The sequence below is a fragment of the Schistocerca cancellata genome, chromosome 2, assembly GCF_023864275.1.
Source record: "Schistocerca cancellata isolate TAMUIC-IGC-003103 chromosome 2, iqSchCanc2.1, whole genome shotgun sequence".
In the NCBI taxonomy this organism is placed as follows: domain Eukaryota; kingdom Metazoa; phylum Arthropoda; class Insecta; order Orthoptera; family Acrididae; genus Schistocerca; species Schistocerca cancellata.
Window position 1 is genome coordinate 49,215,966 of NC_064627.1, and position 25,352 is coordinate 49,241,317.

Here is a 25,352-nt window from a genome sequence, read left to right on the forward strand (position 1 = left end):
GCTACATCCCTCAGACAAAAAGACAATCAGTGCAGTGCCGACAACCTCCCTCACTGTCAGCGAAAAAATTCAAAACCGTTGTTTTGGATCGAAAATATCGTGCCCTCATTATTGCTGCGTGGTATCGTGAAACCTTAAAAAACTACGGAGGACGAAACAGAACAAAAGAAAGAGATTGTTAACGAAAGGAATGTGCTTGGTGCATGACAAAGGACGTTCCCAAACAGCCAACGCTACAACGCAATCTTGGATTCATTCCGTTGGGACATCATCAACAGCCTTGAGCCGGCACCTTCGGTTATTCATCTCTATGAAGCTGTTTATGGGTGCTAAAAGCTTTTCGATCGACGATGACATGTGGTCAGGCGATGTGCCAAACATGCGGTGGGACATTTTTGTGACGAAAAGCTCATCCCTCAACTCACAAGCTGCATTAAGGATGAAAGCGACTGTATCGAAAAATACGAAATTGCAGTGCCTGTGTGTATGATGGAGTGTTGTTTCGGACGCTCATGCATGTCTGAAGGAACAGCCACTGCGGCGACTATAGCTGCTATGAAAGATATGAAATGTATTCACGGTTACGAATATGAACCACATCCAGTTGTGTAATGAAATGACAACAATGGAAATGTGTGTGGCCGTGATTCGTGTTCGGATAGCCGAAGTGGTTAAGGTGACCGACCCGTGAAGCAGGAAATCCGTGTTCGAGCCCCTGTCCTATACAAATTTTCATATTCTTCATTCCATTATATAGCTTGTGGTGGTTCTTATTCGCAGTTTCGAATACATTTAATGTATTTCATGTAGCACATTGGAAAACAGTGTTAGATATACATCTACGAATTGGTAAATTTTTCATAAATATATCGCCTTTTCCATTTTTAAACAGCTGAGTATTTTTAATTTATAGCCATTCCTCATAATCCAAATGCAAACTGCCACTTTGTTAATTTTGCTCATGAAGTGGTACGTACGAGCACCGACCCTCTGGGGAGTCATTAGTACTGTAGGTGTAACCGTGCACACGACTCACGCTCTCAGTTCCGTCATTTCATTGACGCTGTGTGTGAACAGGAAATAGCGGTGTTTGTTGCACAACATTTTATTTCTCGTTTTGTCGCCAAAGAAAGGTATGAAACCAAGTGACATTTTCAAGAGACTCCGAGCACAGTTAGGTAATGCTAATCCCAGTAAACCCGAAGTGTTCAGTTGGGTCCAGAAGAATGTTCTGATAAAGTGGAAAATCAAAGCCATGAACTGCATCCGGCGACCAGTGTCAATGAAGACAATTTTCGAACAATGCGTGAGCTCGTGGAAGGTGGTTGCCCCTTTACTGTTGCTGAGATTGCATCATTGGTGGGCATAAGTATCAAAAATAACCGTACCATTTTATTGAACATTTAGATATGGAAAAGTCCTTGCTAGGTGGATTCTGTGTCTTCTCAGCGAAGCACAAAAGAATGTTTGGAAAGACATCTGTCAACAGCAGAAGACGGAGAGGCTTTTCTGGACTTTTTCATGATCCACAGCGAAACAGGGGTCCATCACCATACCCAAGAGGACAATTATGGGATGGAGGAAAGTTGGAGAGGGGAACTGATCGAGGCCAAGGCTCGACGTCAACCAGGGAAGTTTTTGGCAGATATGTTTTGGGACTCAAAAGCTTTATTGCTAATTGTCTGTCGGCATTGATGTAGGAAGGTGACCACTGGAAGCTGCTAGACGGTGGCAAGACTGCTTTCCACGATAAATGATGATGGCAACTGATACGCGATGGCCTGTTCCTCCATGACAATGCACAGCTGCCTACAGCAAGTTCAACAAGTGAAAAAGTCACTAAGCTACTCTGGCAACCTGTTGAACATCCACCTTACAGTCTATATCTTTCCCCAAGTGACATGTTTGATCCACTGACGAGGGCATTAGGAGGTGTTTGCTTTGAAGACAATGTAGCAGTCAAACAGTATATGTGCAGTTGGCTAGTGAGGCATCCAACTTCTTTCTTTCATTGTGTGATCAAAAGTATCCAGACACCTGGCTGAAAATGACTTAAAAAGTTCGTGGCCCCTCCATCGGTAATGCTGGAATTCAGTATGGTGTTGGTCCACCCTTAGCCTTAATGACAGCTTCCACTCTCGCAGGCATACGTTCAATCAGGTGCTGGAATGTTTCTTGGGAAATGGCAGCCCATTCTTCACGGAGTGCTGCACTGAGGAGAGGTATCAATGTCAGTCAGTGAGGTCTGCCATGAAGTCAGCGTTATGAAAGATCCCTATGGTGTTCTATAGGATTTAGGTCAGGACTGTGTGCGGGGCACTCCATTCCAGGGATGTTATTGTTGTGTAACCACTCCGCCGCAGGCCGTGCATTATGAACAGGTGCTCGATCATGTTGAAACACGCAATCGCCATCCCCAAATTGTTCTTCAACCGTTGGAAGCTAGAAGGCGCTTAAAACATCAATGTAGGCTTGTGCTGTGATAGTGACACACAAAACAACAAAGGGTGCGAGCCCCCTCCATGAAAAACACGACCATACCATAATACCACTGCCTCCGAATTTTACTGTTGGCACTACACATGCTGGCAGGTGACATTCACCGGGCATTTGCCATACCGACACCCTGCCATCGCATTACCACATTGTGTACTGTTATTCATCACTCCACACAACATTTTCCCACTGTTTATTAGAATGACCCACATTTTTTCTTTTGTAATGCTTTACTCCTAGCAGTGTCAATGCATTTTTAATACATGTACTACCAATGTAGGAGTATGGTCGGGATGGGGCAGGAGAGGGGGAGGGAGTGAACCACAAAGAAAAATTTAAAAAGTACAAGTTTTGTTAATATTTTCGGGCTTTTACTAACAACATGCTTTCTAAAGATTTAATGATGTGTGATCATTATCCAGAACTTAAAAATCTCTCTTAACACTGTCTTAGTAATACCAATGCATTTTCAATAACTTAATGCCCACCACAAAATATATTTAAAAAATACCAATTTCTTTGACTGTTACAGACTTTTATTAACACGGGCCATGCTTGAAACTAGTAGTGCTGAATAAATTATTTCAGGTACTGCCCAATGGTATGATGTCTTTTCTCAAATGTATCAAAGCTGCAGTGCCCACCCAGAAGAAAATCATAGGTCCTTTTATGTCTGTGTGAAGGTAAACTGAATGGCCGCAAGCATTTCCGCAGGTGTTCTAATGAAGCAGTCTACTGCTCATCTCTGCATCTCATCTGCATTTGTACTGAATGTCGTATCACTTTGTGTGACAATTAATCGTTATTTAAACAATGTGACTATCCTGGGGTGTGTCAGTGATGAAGTAGTTGAACACTATTGGAACCTTGCCTCTGTCATTGTGCTTTATGTTAAAATAGGGACAATGAATATATGGAAACCTTGAGAGAGATATGACAGAAACCATAAGTATGCTGCAGTGGAACACTATATCTAACTTATCTCTTGATCTGGGTACATACACAGTAAAGATTGGATGATATATTAATTTTATCTATACTTTTAAAATGTAAATCGTGTGTTAGTTGTTTCCCACCAAACCAAATACTAAATTTATTTGTATGTAATCCTGTTTGCAGTGCAGTTAAATCTCTGGCCCCTTTGACCATGAACTATGTTTTATTACATTGGATAGTAAGAAAACTTTTCAATCATTTGTTACACTTAGTGACAAATCATTGGTGTATTTGTGAAGAGACAGCAAACCAACAACTGAGCTCAGTGGTGCTGATTGTTGTAGAACCTTGCATATGGGTGAGCCCTACAAATAACACAGACCACTTTGAAAATCTATCATAGTCAAACTCCTGCTTTGATGCTTTACGACGACGATTTTTGTCCAGAGTAGTATTGTATGTTGAACCTTTTTAGTGACCTAAATTACAAGATAAAAACTTTCCAATGAAACATAACTGTTAAGTTACACAATACAGTGACTGAAAGTAGGGAAGTAACACTCACACTCTGTTCAAGTGACACTACTTTTAATTTCTTTCCGCCGAACAGTGTGGGATGCTACACTGAGCACTGCAGACTTTATGTCCATCTGCAATGAAATCATCTTTGCTTCCCCCTCATCTCATTGCTAGTTAGTCACTACTCTTGTTTTTTTTTTCTTTTTTTCTTTTTCTCTCTCTCTCTCTCTCTTCAAATCACAATTGTTACTGGAAAGCAGGATGAGGAATTCTTATTCACGGAAAATGGACATGAATGGTGTTCCTTATGATATAGAAACAAAACAAGTTGCATACTGAATAGAGTGCATCAGTATTTTTTTAAAAAATGAAATGAAATGAATGTATGACATTATTGGCTGGGATGCCCTGTCTGGAGGTTTTTGACTGCCTGGTGAAAATTAAAAAAAAATGGTGCCTTAAATATAATTCAGCACAATTTTTAAATGCATTTAATGTTCTTATTTACATTTCTGATGTGCTACTTTGGTGTGTATGTTGACTGTATGGTTATTTATTAGGCTATCAGGAATCAAGGCTTTTTTAAATGAATGTATTTAATTTGCCATTCTCTGTGCATCTGTTATTGACTCACCACTTGTAACTTTTCTTTCAGGGTCAGGAAAGTCATATACCATGATGGGAAGCCAAGATAGCAAGGGCATAATTCCAAGACTGTGTGATTCACTCTTTGACCTGATTTCCAGACAACAGAGCCCTGAGCTGTCGTATAAAGTGGAAGTAAGCTATATGGAAATTTACAATGAGAAGGTGAGTTGATGAGTCAGGTGGTGTTCGTGAGAAATGAGTGTTATGTTCGTGGGAAAGTGAGCAGAGGAGGAGTAGGCACTCATATAACAAATGTTTTAACTATACTGTAGCGTGGTAAATACTCCCTTTGTCAGAAAAGCTCCAGGACAGTTTTTTTTTTAAGAAATGTAACATTGCACTTACTAAGTAATGATCCTAGCTCCTATTGAAGCAATCCACATAACTATTTATACACAGTTTTTGCTGGACCTGGAAGCAAGCAGGGAAATTTTGAACATCAATGCTTGTAAGCTCATTTGTCACTGCCTATTGGATATCTATAATATCTCGATGTAACTTTCTTTTCTGTCACCTTTTCACTTGCAGAAATGAGGAAAAAATGTCAAGGCGAGAGGTCGGGCAAACGTGGCGGATGTGGGATGTCAGTAACAGAATGTCTGGTCAGGTACTTGGTAACAGATAAAGCAGTATGGGCTCGTGCAGTAAGAACTAGTCCCGAGAATACCACAAATTGGGCCATTGACGTCAAATTACTTGTTGCAAATGTTTCAAGATTCGGATGTAAAGAGTTTGGTTCACCATTTGATCTGGATGAATGTACTCGTGGTGAACTGATCCTTTACTATCAAAGAATGTGATCGACAATACCTCTGTTCTCAAAGGTTGTCGTTTGATGTTTCGTGAAGCTGGTGATCCCAGACTCCAGTATTCTGCACTTTGACGCATCATGTGAGGGTCATACTGGTAGCACCAACTTTCATCCACACCAGTAACTTTTGACAGAAATGTGGGATCACATCTGGCTCTACCCAGTAGTTCAACAGAAATGCTTCACCTGTGCTCTTTCTGTTTGTCTGTTAGTGCATTAAGTTCAATTTCCGTATATCTTTGCCCAAAATCTTCTGACACACATCAGGATTCAACTTAAGGTCTTCTGATATTGCACGCAGTTACATGATGGTCTTCTTGCAATAACTGGCTTACACACTCAATGTTTGCATAAGTTTGTGCTGTAGACAGGGGATCATCTTGCACTGAATCTCCGCCTTCACGAAACCTTTTGTGCCACTCAAAAACACTGCTTCTTGAAAGTGTCTCATATGCATGTTGTTGCTTAATCGTTGTCCACATTTCACTAGAGTTTTCCCGAATTTAAGGCGGAACTTAATGTTCACTCCTAGCTCAGAATCGCATCTATTGTGTCATTGTAACTAAAGTGCCAAGAACCCGAACAGTGTGTTGTTAAGCACACCCCCGCTACCTACTGAGTTTGTGCACAAACGTGGCCAAGATCATATGTTACCAGGTAACATAAAATTAATGTTTGTTACTTTTTAGTATTGCAAACTCAGAAATAAAAAAAAAAACTGTAATGGAACTTTCCTGACAAAGGGAGTAGATGGTCAAGTATGTATTAACAAACTGGTGTATCTTTATTTATACACAATGAAAAATCCAGGATGGATTTATTTATACACAGGACTTATTTATACACAGGTAGAAAGAGTTCATCGTGGAACTAATAACTATTGTTATTTTACAGGTTCATGATCTACTAGACCCAAAAACGAATAAGCAGTCATTGAAAGTTAGGGAACACAATGTTTTAGGTCCTTATGTTGATGGCCTTTCGCAGTTAGCTGTCACATCGTTTCAGGTAATAGCACACAAAAACTATACTAAATATTCAAAAACTTAATTGAGTCAGGAATCGTATGGAAATGTTCATAAGTGCTTGAATTTAAACACATTCTTATTTATTTACATTCTTGTAATCACACACAAAGTCAGGCTCTTTGGTTTTGATATAAATAGTAAGATACAGATACAGCCTTTTGACATATGTTGAGTACAATTAAATAATGTAAATGTACATTCTATTCCAGGACATCGATAACCTAATGGCAGAAGGCAACAAGTCACGCACAGTTGCAGCTACCAATATGAATAGTGAATCTTCGCGGTCGCATGCAGTGTTTTCGGTGGTTTTGACACAGACACTGACAGATGCAAAAAGTGGTGTTTCGGGGGAGAAAGTGAGTCGAATGTCTTTAGTGGACTTGGCAGGTAGTGAGAGGGCTGTGAAGACTGGTGCTGTTGGAGATCGTCTTAAAGAAGGATCGAACATCAACAAGTAAGTCACAATTAGCTCAATAAATTGCAGCAGTAAATAAGCATCGAATGACTCGTGATATTTCATTGTTTAATACTATAAAATTTGGACTGAAGCTGTGGTAAATTTTGTACAGTCATTATCATTGAATGGGACCCCAAGAATTATATAAATTGATTATGGCTTGTATGTTGTACCTCTTTGTATATGTTTTCCATTCGTTCTGTGCTGGTATTTAAGAAGCAGAATCTCTGTTGCCTTTATATCATGATCTTTTGAAAAATGTATGAGGGAGATATGGTTCAGAAGCACCAGAGGTGAAAGAAATTTAAAATATTCAGTAGTTGTCTACTGGATTGCAAAAATTAAAACTTGGTACTTAAGAAACAATTATTATGAGTTTTGTGCCATTAAATTCTTTTACTACCTTACAGGCACTGAAGTTCAAGTACGAGCAAGTAAATTTGTTCGTGCCATTCTACACAAGATACCACTTAAATAAAGATAGGAAAAGAAATGCCTTTCTGCTGACATAATGTCATTGAAACTTGAGAGGAAGCAACGTGACTTATGCAACCACTAAGATTGCAAACTTATATAACCCATAAGACTGCATCCCACAGCAATTACTTTATCTTGGTACTGAGCCAGTGTATGATTTGTGCATAGAAGAAAGAGTGCAAGTCAAAAAGATGATGTTATCAGTAAAATATCAACACAGACAGTGCATACTTCCTTACAGCTACTTAGGTGGAACCGAAAGTTCCTCACTACTTTGGAAGCAAGGAAGATTAGTGTTCAACCTCCCATTGACAATGAGGACATCAGACATGGCTGCTACTCTGAGTTGAACACTGCCTCTAATGAGTAAGAATCCACAATCTCCATTGCAGATGCACACTTACATTAGACCTCCAGTGGGAATCTAAAATTAGCGAGCAGGAGTACACGGACAGGAGCTGCAGATAGGTGGTGCTAGGTGGAAATGTGAGTTGGCAGGGGAACTTGCCAAGATAGTCCATGCATTGCGATAAACACTGTTTCCAGGTGGTGCAGTGCTTAAGGCAACTGCCTGGTAAGGAGGAGGTCGTGGGTTCAAGTCCTGGTCCAGCACACATTTTCCTCGTCACCACTGATTCCGCACAAAGTCTGATGCAGCTGATACCTTTTGTAAACCCTTGTCACCAGTTTTGTAAAGGTCTCATCACTACTGCTGTGAAAGCCAAGTTGCCGCTGTTGTTAGTTACAGTAGGCAGAGTCTGGGAGTTCGTCCAGTACAGTACACTGCTAAGACAATTTTTCCCTTCCAGGGTCAGGTAACAGGATAGGATGGTGAAGGTTCTACAATACTCCAACAAATTAGTAACAAAGTCACACAAATGAGTTAAAAAGGTTTACTTATCTTTGTGACTAATTGAATAATGAAGTCCGCAACACTGCATGTAATGTAGTCATGTCCTAGTTCATGAACCACGGGCAACGTATGAGTGGCCAAGTAAGTGGTCCCGACAGTCGGGATACCAATTACTTTGGAATAAGGCTGGGCATCTCGGACATATTCTGAGTCGTGGTCACCTTTGTGCTCATACTGCAAAGACTACCAAATCCACCGGTTAGTCCCTCAGCCGTTAGGGGTAAAACCCAATGGGACTCGGGGCAAGTAAGGCTAGCAACCTGCTTCCCTGGTACTTTAAATATGATGCTGGCAACAACCAGAGCAAAATGCCTCGGACCTTTGGAGGTGACAGAGTCCCACCTCTAACTGACAAACCAGGGACTCCTAAGATATGACTTGGCAAACAAATGGTAATGAGATAGGGAGCTATTAATATCAATGGGGGCTACTCTGGGAAGAAGGTAGAGCTGGCAGAGGCTGCAAGTAAGATGGGGCTGGACGTTTTAGCTGTTAGTGACATTCGGGTAAGGAGTGAGAAAGAAGAGGAAGTGGGAGAATACAAGGTCTACCTGTCAGGAGTCAAAGCAGGAATAGCACAATGGGGTGTAGGGCTTTACATCAGGAAAGAAATGGAACCCAGCGTAATTGCAATAAGGTATGTAAACGAACGACTGATGTGGATAGATTTGACAGTGTCTAGCAAGAAAATTAGGATTGTGTCAGTATATTCGCATTGTGAAGGGACAGATCAAGATAAGATGGATAGTTTTTATGAGGCACTCAGTGATGTAGTTGTTAGAGTAAAGGACAAGGACAGTGTTCTGCTCATGGGTGATTTTAACGCCAGGATTGGAAATCGAACAGAAGGGTATGAAAAGGTTATGGGTAAATTTGGAGAGGATATGGAGGCCAACAGGAACGGGAAACAACTCTTGGTTTTCTGTGCCAGTATGGGCTTAGTAATCACAAACTCCTTTTTTAAACATAAGAACATTCACCGGTATACTTGGGAAGGCAGGGGAACCAGATCTGTCATTGACTATATAATAACAGATCAGGAATTCAGGAAGGCTGTGAGGGACACACGTGTATTCAGGGGATTCTTTGATGACACTGATCATTATTTAATTTGCAGTGAAATTGGGATTGTGAGGCCGAAAGTGCAGGAGGTCAGGTCCATATGTAGGAGGATAAGAGTGGAGAAACTTCAGGATAAGGAAATCAGGCACAAGTACATAACAGCGATCTCAGAAAGGTACCAGTTAGTTGAATGTAGCCAATTACAGTCATTGGAAAAGGAATGGACAAGGTACAGGGACACAGTACTAGAAGTGGCTAAAGAATGTCTTGGAACAGTAGTGTGTAAAAGTAGGAAGAAGCAAACAGCTTGGTGGAATGATACAGTCAAGGCAGCCTGTAAAAGGAAAAAGAAGGCGTATCAAAAATGGCTGCATACCAGAACCCAGGTAGACAGAGAAAGTTATGTTGAAGAAAGAAACAAAGCCAAACAGATAATTGCAGCATCCAAGAAGAAATCGTGGGAAGACTTTGGAAACAGGTTGGAGACTATGGGTCAAGCTGCTGGAAAACCATTCTGGAGTGTAATTAGCAGTCTACGAAAAGGAGGTAAGAAGGAAATGACAAGTATTTTGGACAGGTCAGGAAAACTGCTGGTGAATCCTGTGGATGCCTTGGGAAGATGGAGGGAATATTTTGAAGAGTTGCTCAATGTAGGTGAAAATGCGATCAGTAATGTTTCAGATTTCGAGGTAGAATGGGATAGGAATGATGATGGAAATAGGATCACATTTGAGGAAGTGGAAAAAATGGTCAATAGATTGCAGTGCAATAAAGCGGCTGGGGTGGATGAAATTAAGTCAGAACTCATCAAATACAGTGGAATGTCAGGTCTTAAATGGCTACATAGGATAATTGAAATGGCCTGGGAGTCGGGACAGGTTCCATCAGACTGGACAAAAGCAGTAATCACACCAATCTTTAAACATGGAAACAGAAAAGATTGTAACAACTACAGAGGTATCTCTTTAATCAGCATTGTGGGTAAAATCTTCTCAGGTATTGTTGAAAGGAAAGTGCGAGTATTAGTTGAGGACCAATTGGATGAAAATCAGTGTGGGTTTAGGCCTCTTAGAGGTTGTCAGGACCAGATCTTTAGCTTACGGCAAATAATGGAGAAGTGTTATGAGTGGAACAGGGAATTGTATCTATGCTTTATTGATCTAGAAAAGGCATATGACTGGGTTCCTAGGAGGAAGTTATTGTCTGTTCTACAAGATTATGGAATACGAGGCAAACTTTTGCAAGCAATTAAATGTCTTTACATGGATAGTCAGACAGCAGTTAAGAGTTGACGGTAAATTGAGTTCATGGTTCAGAGTAGTTTCAGGGGTAAGACAAGGCTGCAACCTGTCTCCACTGTTGTTCATATTATTCATGGGTCATATGTTGAAAACAGTAGACTGGCTGGGTGAGATTAAGATATGTGAACACAAAATAAGCAGTCTTGCATATGCGGATGACTTAGTTGTGATGGCAGATTCGATTGAAAGTTTGCAAAGTAATATTTCAGAGCTAGATCAGAAATGTAAGGACTATGGTATGAAGATTAGCATCTCCAAAACGAAAGTAATGTCAGTGGGAAAGAAATATAAACGGATTGAGTGCCAAATAGGAGGAACAAAGTTAGAACAGGTGGACGGTTTCAAGTACTTAGGATGCATATTCTCACAGGACGGCAACATAGTGAAAGAACTCGAAGTGAGGTGTAGCAAAGCTAATGTAGTGAGCGCTCAGCTACGATCTACTCTCTTCTGCAAGAAGGAAGTCAGTACCAAAACTAAGTTGTCTGTGCACCGTTCAATCTTTCGACCAACTTTGTTGTATGGGAGCAAAAGCTGGGTGGATTCAGGTTACCTTATCAACAAGGTTGAGGTTACGGATATGAAAGTAGCTAGGATGATTGCAGGTACTAGTAGATGGGAACAATGGCAGGAGGGTGTCCACAATGAGGAAATCAAAGAAAAACTGGGAATGAACTCTATAGATGTAGCAGTCAGGGCGAACAGGCTTAGATGGTGGGGTCATGTTACACGCATGGGAGAAGCAAGGTTACCCAAGAGACTCATGGATTCAGCAGTAGAGGGTAGGAGGAGTCGGAGCAGACCGAGGAGAAGGTACCTGGATTCGGTTAAGAATGATTTTGAAGTAATAGGTTTAACATCAGAAGAGGCATCAATGTTAGCACTGAATAGGGGATCATGGAGGAACTGTATAAGGGGGGCTATGCTCCAGACTGAACGCTGAAAGGCATAATCAGTCTTAAATGATGATGATGATGATGATGACAGGCCCTTAATGGTTAAGTGCAAATAATCATACGTAAACTTCACAGTGCACAGCAAATGCAATTTACAACAATTGTGTATTCATTTCTAAGAGCTCACTAAAAGAGGTTCCTGTCTAAGTCAGCCTTGTAAGACGATCTATAACCAGATGCGCGTGAGCTGCTCTTCTATCTTCCAAGTAGGCTTCTGTCTGTTGTCGTCTGGTCATTGACAGATTGTACTCGGCCAGCAATTGGCTGAGGGGAAGTTGATATCTTCATCCTCACCTTCACCCTTGGCGCTTGTGGAACTCCTGCAGGTGGCAAGTCTCTATGGCACTGGCACCAGCTTGCATGTTTGCATCTGTGGTGCTTTTGCCCTGGCTGTGTCTTGTTTGGACAACACAGCAAATCATTAGTCCCTTTCCTTTCCTTTACTTTCCTTTCCTTTCCTTTCCTTTCCTTTCCTTTCCTTTCCTTTCCTTTTACCTTCCCCCCTTCCCCCTTCCCGTTCACCTTCCCCCCTACCATTTCCCCATCCCTTTCCCCCCTCCCATTTCCCCCTCCCCTTTCCCCCCTTTCCACCCTTTCCCGCCTTTCCCCTTCCCCATATGGGAATTATTATGGAAGAACTAGTATTCCTTTCTGGTGAGTACTAGTAGTATTAGTAGTATTAGTTGCCATAATTTAACTGTTTAAATGGCAGCACTGTGAAAAGAGGCAGACCTGGGTCAGCTGCTTTGGCATATGCCTGAATTAGCTGTAAGCAGAGCCACGTGAGAGATGTATAGGATTTGGCATCTGGTAGAGAAGGAAATATTGCAGTCTTTCCATTGGAAAGGAGGAGATAACAAAAGCTCACTAAAACTGTGAAACTCAAGAGATATGCACACTTTTGAGCAATAGAATTAGAGGTAGCTACTTTGTGTCATAATAGTGTAAAAGAATTATCATCAAACAATGAAAACTCTGGCTTGGAATATCAACAACATTAAGAAAAGGACAGACTGCTACTCACCACAAAGATGACCTGTTGAGTTGCAGACAGGCACAACAAAAAGACTTTCACACATTATAGCTCATGGACAAATCTTTCAGTGAAGAAGAAAGCACAGACACATTCACACAAGCATGCACACTTCACATACCCAACTGCTATCAGACACAGCTCTGGTCGGGTGAAAAGCAGTAATTTGTTACAATCTTTTCATTGTGCCTGTCTGCAACTCAGTCAGTCATCTTTATGGTGAGTAGCAATCTATCCTTTTCCTAATATTGTTAAAAAATTATTGTATTTGAGGTTTGTTGCACAATGAAAACTCTGGCTTGGAATATCACCAATGTTAAAGAAAAGGACAGACTGCTACTCACCACAGAGATGACCTGTAGAGTTGCAGACATGCTCAACGAAAAGACATTACCTATTTATGTGATTACTGTTTACAAAGATTTCTCAGGAAAGAAGAATGTATCCCTCAACCAATTACAATCACTTTTAACTTGCCTGTTCTCAAAGACCAAAGAAATAGTTATGCTTGGTAATTTTAATGTAAATGTTCTTACTGTAATAGTGATAGGACAGATTCTGAGAATGTGATTCGCTCTTTCAGTCTGACTCTGACAAATGACTGACAAAAAAACTATACAAGCCTGATTAACAATATTTTTGCAAACAATAACAGACTTGATCAAAATTTGTGTAACACAAATCTTAAATGGTCTAAAAATTTAACCTATTCCTAAACAAATTTGTTACCCAGTTTGAGCCTGTATTTTCTAAAAGAATTTCAAAAAGTACAAATTAGAATGATTGCAGGAGACAGTGGCTTGCAAAGGAAGTAAAACAACCTGTAAAACAAAACTTCACTCAGAAACTCTAATAAACCTCAGGATAAGTAGCACTACAAATTACACTGTAGCATTTTTAAAGAATGTGATTAAAAGATCCAAGACCATGTTCATTAAATCTGGGAAGGTGGTACAAAGGAAGACAGACAAAAGTTCAGAGGATACAGACTGTATCGAAGTCATAATGGCTGCATGGTGAAATAGTTGATGATCTCTTCAACAACCTTTTTTTGACAGTAGGTAATCAAACTGGGTTTAAAGGATGCGTGATTGAAGCCATGAATCTTCTACAAAAATCAGTGCAGAACACGATTAGGCAGGCTCATGTATCCAATTTCACAACAGAAGAAAAAAAGAAGAAAACTGCTACTGGTGTGGGCAATATATCAATCAAAGTACTGAAGCACTGCTGCAGATTTATTCTTAAAGTTTTCTGCCACATATTTAATGAGTTCCTAAATCAAAATACTGTTCCTAATAGACTCAAATATGCAATTTTCAAACTACTGCACAAAAAAGGTGATAAAACTGAGGTTTCCAACTACCATTCAGTTTCATTGGTTGCAAATCTTTCTAAAACCCTAGAGAAGCTGATATACTGATCATCTGAATAAACACAATGTCCTTAAAAAATTGATTTGGTTTCCATCAGGTTATTTCAATTAACATATAATTTTCTCGTTTGTTAACTGTTTACCCAAATCTACAAACAATAAAATGTCACCATTTGGAATTTTTTGTTATCTGTCTAAACCATTTGCCTGGTGTATTGACCACAAAATTCCATGTATGAACACTATAGCTTAAATGGTAAAGTAGGGATGTGGTTCAAGTCATATCTAGAAGACAAAAAGCAGAAGGTAGTACTGAATAATTCTTCAATGACAGCTGCCTGCTCTTATTGGAACACAAAGAAATGTGAGTTGCTGCAGGGCTTAGTGCTTGGTCTCTTACTATTCTCAGTCTTTATCAATGACCTGTCTTGCAGTGTGAGCCAAAAGGCACACTTCAGCTTATTTGCAGATGCCACAATCATTATGATTGAGAAAGCACCTAATTATAGATTAGACACTGTGACAACCATATTCAAAACCTCTAGATTGGTTCACTTCAAGTTATCTGCCCCTTAATGTTAAAAAGACTCAGTTCATTCAGCTTCACATAGCCTGCATAGAAATAGGAAGATATCGAATTAAAATGTGGTGACAAAGAAAAATTTAGAGTGGAGTCTTTCAAATTCCTTGTGTTGACCCTTGGTGCAGGAGTGGCAGTTGACACTCAAGATAAACAAATGTAACATACTGCTTAGATATAGGCATAGACAGAAGGACCAATTATTATATGGCTACATGCTTGTCTAGAAGTATGTGTATGGAGAGGCTTAAAGTGAGATGACTACATACAACTAACTGCAGAAAAGGAAGACACCAGACTAAGATTCACTGGAAAAATCCTTAGGAAATTCAATCCATCAACACAGGAGGTAGTGTACAAAACACTTGTTCAACCAGTACTTGAATATTGCTTATGAGTGTGGCATCCATACCAGACAGCATTGACAGAGGAAATGGAGAAGATCCAAAGAAGAGAATCTGGTTTTGTTACAGGTTCATTAAGTTAGCATGTAGGGCCACAGAGATAATCAACTTCCTCCAGTGACAGACTCTGCAGGAGGCATTTGGTATCACAGTGTGGCATACTGTCAAAGTTCTGAGAGCATTCGTTCCTAGAAGAGTCAACAGATATATTGCTTCCTCCTACACACAGCTCACAAAAAGACCATGAAGATAAAATTAGAGAGATCTGAACCCACACAGAGGCTTACTGGCAATCGATCTTCCCACAAACTATTTGCTACTGGAACAGAAAAGGGGGGGATGTGACAGTGGTATACAAAGTACCCTCCACCACACACTGCAAGGTGGCTTGCTGAGTGTAGATGTAGATGTAGATTGACAGAATGCAGCTTGTATGAATTAAAAATGTAAGCTTTGTAATTTGTTTGTATGACTATTACTATTACTACACTGGAGAAAAAAGGAACGGGTGCACCTGTGTTCCACAGCGAACAAGCAGAAGTGCCGCAACATGACACGGCATGGGCTTGACTAATGTCGGAAGTTGTGCTGGAGGGAATTGAAACCGTGAATCCTACAGGGATGTCCATAAATCTGTAAGAGTATGAGAGGGTGGAGATGTCTTCCGAACAGCATGTTGCAAGGCATAATGTTCACATATGGGGCATTTGGTGGCCAGCGGAAGCATTTAAACTCAGAAGAGTGTTCCTGGAGCCACTCTGTAGCAATTCTGGATGTGTGGGGTGTCACTTTGTACTGCTGGAATTGCCCAAGTCCGTCAGAATGCACAATGTACATGAATGAATGCAGGTGATCAGACAGGATGCTTATGTACGTATCACCTATAAGAGTCATATCTAGACAAACCAGGGGTCCCGTATCATTCCAACTGCACATGCCCCACACTATTACAGATGCTCCATCAGATGGAACAGTCCCCTGGTGCCAAGCAGGGTCCATGGATTCATGAAGTTGTCTCCATACACTTACACGTCCATCTGCTCAACACAATTTGAAGTGAGACTTGTCTGACCAGGAAGCATGTTTCCAGTCATCAACAGTCCAATGTCAGTGTTGACGGGCCCAGGCAAGGTGTAAAGCTTCGTGTTGCGCAGTCATCAAGGGAAGACAAGTGGACCTTCGGTTCCAAAAGCCTATATTGAGGATGTTTCATCGAATGGTTCGCACGCTGACACTTGCTGATGGTCCAGCATTGAAATCTGCAGAAGTTTGTGGAAGGGTTGCACTTCTGTCACATTTAATGCTTGTCTTCAGTTGACACGGGTCTCGTTCTTGCAGGATCTTTTTCTGGTCGCAGCAATGTCAGAGATTTGATGTTTTACTAGATTATTGATATTCACGGTACACTCGTGAAATGGTCGTACGGGAAAATCCCCAATTCATCACTATCTCAGAGATGCCGTGTTCCATTGCTCGTGTGCCAACTGTAACACCACTTTCAAACTCACTTAAATCTTGACAACCTGCCATTGTAGTAGCAGTAACCGATCTAACAACTGCGCCAAACACTTGTTGCCTTATAAAGGTGTAGGAAACTGCAGTGCTGTATTCTGCCTGTTTACATATCTCTATATTTGAACTGCATGCCTACACCAGTTTCTTTGGTGCTTCAGTGTATTACCTGAGTTATCTGAACAGTTGTGCTTCACTTGTCCTATATCTGTTTACATGTGATTTAGATTGTAAGCCTTGTGACCCTTTACATATGGTTACTTCTGTAGTAATCTGACATGTTCTACATCCTAGTGATGCATTTGCATAAAGAATCTATGGAACTCAAAAGTAAATAAGAAAATCAAATAAATCATGTGTTAAAACTGCTCAAATTTGTTTTGTTGTCATTATCTTTTAGTGCATTTCACTAATTGCCTATATGCAAAAACACTTGTTGTTTAGTTTATTTAAAACTACTTGAAATTATGTTGCAGATCTCTAACTACCCTGGGTTTAGTCATCTCGAAATTGGCTGACCAGGCGATGGGTAAAAATAAGGATAAATTTGTTCCGTACAGAGATTCTGTGCTCACGTGGTTGCTCAAGGTTAGTACGTTGACCAATTACACCTCTCACCGTAGATATCTGTATGTAGTTGAAGCAAACATTGTAATCAGAAAATGTTAAGAACAAGATGTTCATGACTGTGTACAATTAAAACTGTAGTGATCTTACACTTATTTGGAACATCTGTGACATCATAGTGGAAAGTAACATAAAGAATTTGTAAATAATGTGGGGAAAAAACAGAAGGCACATTAAATTGCAAACATGCAAAATTGGAAGACACTTACATAAAGCTTTCGTCCACAGCCTTCGTCAACAAACATTTACCATCCACACATACTAGCAAGCACACCTCGTGAACATATGACAGTCAACTCCAGCATCTTGGGCCGGCATTCCAGCCCAAGATGTTGGAGTTGGCGGTCATGTGTGCATGAGGTGCACTTGCTTTTGTGTATGAATGGTATATGTTTCTCTTTTGCTGACGAAGGCTGTGGCTGAAAGCTTTATGTAAGCATATTTTAATTGTGCCTGCCTGCAACTTAATGTGTCTTCTTTACCGTAAGTAGCAATCTGTCTTTTCCTATGCGGTTGATATTCCTCCGTGGAGGTTCCATTGTTTAAATTTGTAAATAACCTTTTTTTCCTACATAAAAACATTAAGTGGGCTGAAGGCTTCTATTTTGTCTCTCATAGACCAGTCTGTTGTGGCAGTAGAAGACAGCAAAAGGTAAGCTGAAGTTTTAAATTCTATGTTTAAGAAATCATTCATCCAGGAGGCTCCACAGACAACCCATCATTTGACTCTCTTATGGAGGATATAGAAATAGGCATCCCTGACACAGAGAACAAATAAGTCACCATGTCTGGGTGGAATCCCAGTTCAATTTTACAGAGTGTGCTCTTCACCATTCGCCACTTGCTTAGCCTCCAGTTGTTGCAAATCTCTTGCTCAGTGCAAAGTCACAAGTGACTCGAAAAAAGTGCAGTTAACTGCTGTATGTAAGAATGGTAAGAGAATGGACCTGCAAAATTACAGACCAATATTTTTAACATTGGATTGATGCAGAATTCTTCAACATACTCTAAGTTTCAATATAATAAATTTCCTTGAGACAGAAAAGCTACCATCCATCATGGATTTAGAAAGCATCACTCATGCCAAATTCAACTTGCCCTTTTCTCGTGTGATTCTGCATGACCCGAAGATGAAGGGCGGGATACAGAGTCCATATTCTTAGATTTCCAGGAATTGTTTGACACAGTGCCCTGCTGCCGACTGCTAACGAAGGACTGAGCATGTATAATAGGTTGTTGGGTTGGGTTGTTTGGGGAAGAGACCAACCAGCAAGGTCATCAGTCTCATTGGATTAGGGAAGGATAAGGAAGGAAGTCAGCCGCGCCCTTCCAAAGGTACCATCCCAGCATTTGCCTGAAGCGATTTAGGGAAATAACGAAAAACCTAAATCAGAATGGCCGGACACAGGATTGAACCGTCGTCCTCCCGAATGAGAGTTCAGTGTGATAATACAGGGCTATTACAAATGATTGAAGCGATTTCATAAATTCACTGTAGCTCCATTCATTGACATATGGTCACGGCACACTACAGATATGTAGAAAAACTCAAAAAGTTTTGTTCGGCTGAAGCCGCACTTCAGATTTCTGCCGTCAGAGTGCTCGAGAGCGCAGTGGACAAAATGGCGACAGGAGCCGAGAAAGCGTATGTCGTGCTTGAAATGCACTCACATCAGTCAGTCATAACAGTGCAACGACACTTCAGGACGAAGTTCAACAAAGATCCACCAACTGCTAACTCCATTCGGCGATGGTATGCGCAGTTTAAAGCTTCTGGATGCCTCTGTAAGGGGAAATCAACGGGTCGGCCTGCAGTGAGCGAAGAAACAGTTGAACGCGTGTGGGCGAGTTTCACGCGTAGCCCGCGGAAAATTGGCTCATGCCACAACTGGAGACAGACAGCACCGACTTCATCTTTCAACAGGATGGTGCTCCACCGCACTTCCATCATGATGTTCGGCATTTCTTAAACAGGAGATTGGAAAGCCGATGGATCGGTCGTGGTGGAGATCATGATCAGCAATTCATCTCATGGCCTCCACGCTCCCCCGACTTAACCCCATGCAATTTCTTTCTGTGGGGTTATGTGAAAGATTCAGTGTTTAAGCCTCCTCTACCAAGAAACGTGCCAGAACTGCGAGCTCGCATCAACGATGCTTTCGAACTCATTGATGGGGACATGCTGCGCCGAGTGTGGGAGGAACTTGATTATTGGCTTGATGTCTGCCGAATCACTAAAGGGGCACATATCGAACATTTGTGAATGCCTAAAAAAACTTTTTGACTTTTTGTATGTGTGTGCAAAGCATTTTGAAAATATCTCAAATAATAAAGTTATTGTAGAGCTGTGAAATCGCTTCAATCATTTGTAATAACCCTGTAGGTTGTAAGGCATGTGAGTGGCTCAAAGATTTCTTAAGTAATGCAATCTAGTACATTGTCCTGGATGGTCAGTGTTCACCAGAGAGATCTTGTTCTCTGTACACACAAATGATCTAACAGACAGAGAGCAGCAATCTGCGATTCTTTGCTGACACTCTTGTTGTGTACGGGAAACTGTCATAATTGAGTGACTGTAAGATGATTCAGGATGACTTAGTCCAAATTTATACTTGGTATGATGAATGGCAGCATACTCTAAATATAGAAAACTGTAAGTTAATGCAAATGAGTTGGCAAAATAAACCTGTAATGTTCAAATACATTATTAGTGCTTATCACTTTCACATCAGTTAAATATCTAGGTGTAACATTGCATAATGATACGAGATGAAACAAACACATAAGATTGGTAATAGGAAAGATGAATGGTTGATTTCGGTATATTGGGAGAATTCTAGGAAAGCAAAACTTACCTATAGAGGAGACCACATATAGAATGCTGATGTGACCCACTCTTGAATCTTGCTTGAGTATTTGGGATCACCTCCAGTTCACATTAAAGGTAAACGTTGAAGCAGTTCAGAAGTATGCTGTTAGATTCATTACTGGTAGGTTCTATCAACACATTAATATTACGGAGTTGCTTTGTGAACTCAAATGGGAATCCTTAGAGGGAAGATGACCTTTTCAAGATAAACTATTGAGAAAATGTAGAGAACTGCAGAATGACTCTGTTGCCGCCAACGTAGATTTCACTTAAGGACTGCAGAGACAAGGTACGTGAAATAAGGACTTGCACAGAGGCTTATAGATAGTCATGTTTCCCATGCTCCATTTGTGAGTGGAACAGGAAAGGGAGTGGCTTGTACTGCTAAAAGGTGCCATATACAATGTTGGCTTGTGGGGTATATATGTAGATGTAGATTAAGTAGTGTAGAAATAAACACTGGAAGGAGTAAAGCTAAAAACTCACCATATAGTTGAAGCCAATTGACACTAAACAAGATTGAAAGTATTACTAAACTTTTGGACTATGTCCTCCTTCAGAGGTAAATAGTGGAGAATACACACATTCATACACTAATATATGAATTGTCCTGACCATCTAATTTTACAGGGAAGGGTACAATTTAGTCTGTCAGGACAACATAGTTGTGTGTGTTTTGTGTTACTTAGCTAATGCAATACAAAACATTGCTTTTTCCCTTTTGTAGCAGAAAGTTCGCTGCTTTACAATTTAATCAAAATACAATAAATGTTTCAAAACAATGTTGAAATATATTTACATGATGTAACTACTTTGCAGGATAATTTGGGAGGCAATAGCAAAACTGTGATGGTAGCAACAGTATCACCTGCTGCTGATAACTATGAAGAAACGTTGTCAACATTAAGGTATGCTGACAGAGCAAAGCGAATTGTCAATCATGCTGTTGTGAATGAAGATCCCAATGCTCGAATCATAAGAGAGCTGAGGCAAGAAGTAGAAGCTTTGAAAGAGATGCTGAAACATGCAACAGTAAGTTGAAATTATTTAATTATTTATGACAGTGTGTTATTTCCCATGTTGCTGATTTATTATTTATTGCATGTAATTTTTTATTAACTTATTACTACATGTCAACATTTGGTGATGCTGATTTAATGTAAATTCTTTTCTTTTTCAGGGCTCCGAAGGTTTTAAAGATGTAAGTAAGGACTACATTTTAAGCCATACAGAAATGAGAACACATTTGTTTCTGTAATTTGAACTTTTATTATTAATAGTTTGTAAACAGTCAGAAGATACAGGTGAAAACTGCATTGTATTAATTTAAGTTTATGGGTTCACTAACCAATTTTTTGTGTTGGAAATTAAATGAAAATTATTAAGGATTGAGATACAGCAAGATCTCCAACATGTGGGTGGATCACTCCTTGGGCTGTGGAGGAGATATACTGGTTAATGAATATGGTTCTGCAACACTGCATGCCAAAAGCACCAATCTTTCATCATTAAATTATGTTTTAGGAACACTGAATATGTAATTGTATCACAAATAACATTCTATAAACACTTTTTAGACTTGGCTAATATATACCCATTTTTTATTAAAAAATGGTATTGAAACAAAAGCCCCAATGCAAAAGTCAAAACATTTTAATGTAAGACATTATAAAAAGTATCATCTGTGAACATTGTCCAGAAAGTAAGTATCATGTCATTCTACTGTCACTGCAGCATTAGTGTCGCAGTTCTGCACATTCACACTTTGCCTTTAGACTGACATCATTAGAACTGGATGGATTTTGTTGTGTTTATATTTGTTAGTGATCATTCAAAATACTTAAGAGCTCATCAAGTGTGAAGTGCATTCTGTTGTACGGTTTTTAAATTAAACCAGCTGAAATTCATCATCAGTTTGTAGAGATTTATGTTGAAAATGTAATGACTGATGGAATGGTAAGAAAGTGGCTGAGAAAGTTCAGTCATGGATGAACCAGTGTTCATGATGAAGCATGGAGTGAGTGGCTTTCTGTTGTCAGTGATGATTTATTTGAGAAAATGAATGAGAAAAGTCATCAAAACAGATAGTTCACAATAAGAAAGCTTTGTGATGAGTTTCCACAAATTTCAAAAACTGTTTTGCATGAGACTGTCACAAATTGCTTAAATATTCACAGATTGTGTTCCTCTTTGGTTCCAAAAATCTTTACAGATATCTGCAAAATGAAGTGACTTGGCAGTGATTTACCATTTATTATCTGATACAGTGATGATGGGGATGAATTCTGAAACGAAATTGTGGCCAGTGCTGAAACTTGGATTTGTCATGTCACTCCAGACAAAACAATAGTTGATGGAGTGGACCCATTCATGATCCTCCAAAAAACAAAAACTCAGAACATTATCAGCTCAAAAAATCATGTGCACTGTGTTCTGGGACAGACAGGGCATTCTGCTTGTTGAGTTCCTTCCCAGAGGTGAAGCTCAATGTTGTATGATACTGTGGGGTATTGTGAAAACTTTAGTGCACAACTCAAAACAGAAGGTGTGAAATGCGCAGTCAAGTTATTGTGTTGCTTCCTGACAAAAAATGTCCCCATTCTTCTTGTGTCACTCAAAATCTTGTCCAACAGTTCATTTGGGAGCAGTTCAATCACCTTTCATACAGGCCTTCTTACTCCCATTCGTTCTTGAACTTGAAGCATGATTTAGGAAGAAGACACTTTTACAGCAATGTCGATACAAAAAATGCTGTTCAACAGTGGCTATCTTCAATGGTGGCATCTTTCTATGAAGAAGGCATAGAAACGTTGGTTTCCTGCTATGACAGATGTCTGAACAATGGTGGGAACTATGTAAAAAATAGTTTAAGTAGTCCTATTTCCTGTAAAGATAAATTTTGGTTTGAAAAAGTGTTTTTATCAGTTTTTTTCCAAAACAGTACTTATTTTCCAGACATGCCTCATACAGTGTAACACACCACTGCCCTTGGGATTTCAGGTAAAAATGGTAGCAGAATCCTGTACAACCAGTAATGTCACCACCCTCTCTGTCTTTTCTCTGTCATAATAGTTGCTTGCAACTAAGAAGGTGACTGTAATGTTTTCTGCTCAGAGAGAGACAGTATGCATTTCTTTGTCTCCAGTGTGCTCCCTGTCTCTGTTCTATGACTCAGACTTCAGTCATTGCCTACACTGGTAACTGACAATGCTGGTATGGGTGCCCCATTGACCCACTGTTTTTCTTCTGATTCTCCCTACAACTATTAAAATGCTTGGAAAACTATCACTGTCAGTTCTTAACATATTAGTTCTCATGTTTGCCATATGCCACCCATAAGGAAAACTATTGGCTGAATACCCTCACCAAACCCAGACTGACATGATAAAGCATGCCAAGAGTTTGATGTGCACCAGAAGCATATGGAACAGTCTCACACGGTAGAATGATGCTATTGGCTGGAGCATCACATAGTAAACTGTGCATCGCCTTACCACACGCCTTCTTATGTGGACACCACTATAACAACACCAATGTAGCATTACATTTTAACGGTCATATATGCAGGCTGGTAAAGACTTTTTTTGTCAGTAGTGAGGATAGGATTTTGGGTTCTGTAAATGCTTACTGTGGGAGATGTGGAAAGGTTTGATAGTGACAAACTCATTTAAAGATTTGATGAGAGAAACCTGCTCTTTGGTATTCAGGTGAGTAAATAGAATCTAGTACAGCGTAATAAGGTGTATCAAGAGGAATTCTGTTCTTGTTGTTTTGGATGGCAGGATTTTCATGATTACTACTTGCACATTGGCTCTGTTTGGTTAGTTTATGGAGAAAAACTAATCCATTGACTTATATAAGCTTATGTGCATACAAGAAATATCCTTGCGCAAACAAACAAACATACAAACACACACACACACACACACACACACACACACACACACACACACAGTTTCAAATAATATTTTTTTCAGAAGTCAGTTTAGTTTTAAAATGGTGAAATTTTTATTCCACATCAAACTGTATATACTACACCTGCTTTAATTATGGGCAATAACATTGTTTTAGGCCAGAATTTAAAAACATATATACCTGACTTCTCCCAATTATTTGAAAAATACGCAATCCTCAATTCACTGTATGCATAAATTACCTCTTCCTACTACCTGTTAGTACAAGAGGAAGAATAGCGTTTGCGAATCAATCAGTCAGAGTCCCATCCTCATTGAGAATATACTCTTTTGCATATATAATTCAGCATAATGCAAAAAATATACTGAATATAGAAACTGCAACCAAAAGTTAAAAAGAATTTACTTGAATATGAAATAAAAAGTGCACAAGAAAACTCTAAACTGAAGTATCTTCTGCAGTCACAGGCATTCAGGTGTGTGTTAAGATAAGTAGGCAAGAGTGCAAAGTGCAAATTTTGAATGTCCTTGTGCCAAAAGCCACAGTGAAAGATAAGTGAATGATGTTGTAATGTCTCCCTGTTCCTGTAATCCTAGAGTGTTATATGACATACACTATATCGTGGTTGAAAAAATCTCACATGTGTGACCATTCATGATAAAATTTCAATGAAGTTTTATAGTTAATTAACCCCATCACTTACACCTATCCTGTGAAAATGGCACCATAGTTTTTATATGGACCAGTTTGTACTCTTCTGCAAAGAAAGGGAGTAAAACAATGTAGAAACAGTGAGGTAGTCATCAAATGACAGTGCTTTGTGAGTCACTAAAATGAGTAGAAGTAAAAAAGAGAGAAATATGAGTGAAATAAATAAAATAGAGTGAAAAGTGGGAGCCCAGATAATGACAGAAAATACACAAAATGTGGTAATGGATGAGTGAACTGTGATCTGAGTGACAAGATATCCCTGAATTTTATCCTGAGTCTCATCGAGAGTTCATTCATCACAGTTCATTTCTTCGGATGAAGCTGATACTAAGACACGAGAATAATGAGTGGTTTATCAACACTGAACTGTGGTCAGTAAGTAATGAAAACAATTTTGTTGTTTTTAAAGTAATATCCTGCTTCTTCTCATGTTCACAAATTTAGTATATGAAGAATAAGGATCATGTTTCAAAAGTTTATTTATACAAGAATGTCTTTTATAGCTTTGTCTCTGTGCCTTTTAAGGTAAACAAATAATGTGGTAATATGTCTGACAGAGGACAGTAGTTATGCAGTGTGTAAACTGAAAGATTTATGAGCATTCTCTTTAGTCTTTGTGACTTAAAGATGCCATTTACTCTCAGAATCCAGTGGTTAATACACAGATTGGCATCTAGATCTCATATATGTTCTGTGTGTGTGTGTGTGTGTGTGTGTGT

General features: G+C 39.6%; 1 protein-coding gene across 1 annotated transcript in view; it reads left to right on the forward strand.

Annotated features, from left to right (window-relative positions):
* LOC126150704 (kinesin-like protein KIF13B) overlaps positions 1–21,300 on the forward strand; it is a 135,153-nt gene extending 113,853 nt beyond the window's left edge. Inside the window, exons 3-8 of the mRNA XM_049915893.1 lie at positions 4,607–4,761; positions 6,305–6,418; positions 6,648–6,895; positions 16,988–17,099; positions 20,827–21,039; positions 21,188–21,300. Coding sequence (XP_049771850.1) covers positions 4,607–4,761; positions 6,305–6,418; positions 6,648–6,895; positions 16,988–17,099; positions 20,827–21,039; positions 21,188–21,265 — 920 coding nt within the window. The 3' untranslated portion in view covers positions 21,266–21,300. The remainder of the gene's footprint in view (positions 1–4,606; positions 4,762–6,304; positions 6,419–6,647; positions 6,896–16,987; positions 17,100–20,826; positions 21,040–21,187) is intronic.
* Positions 21,301–25,352: the final 4,052 nt, after the last annotated feature.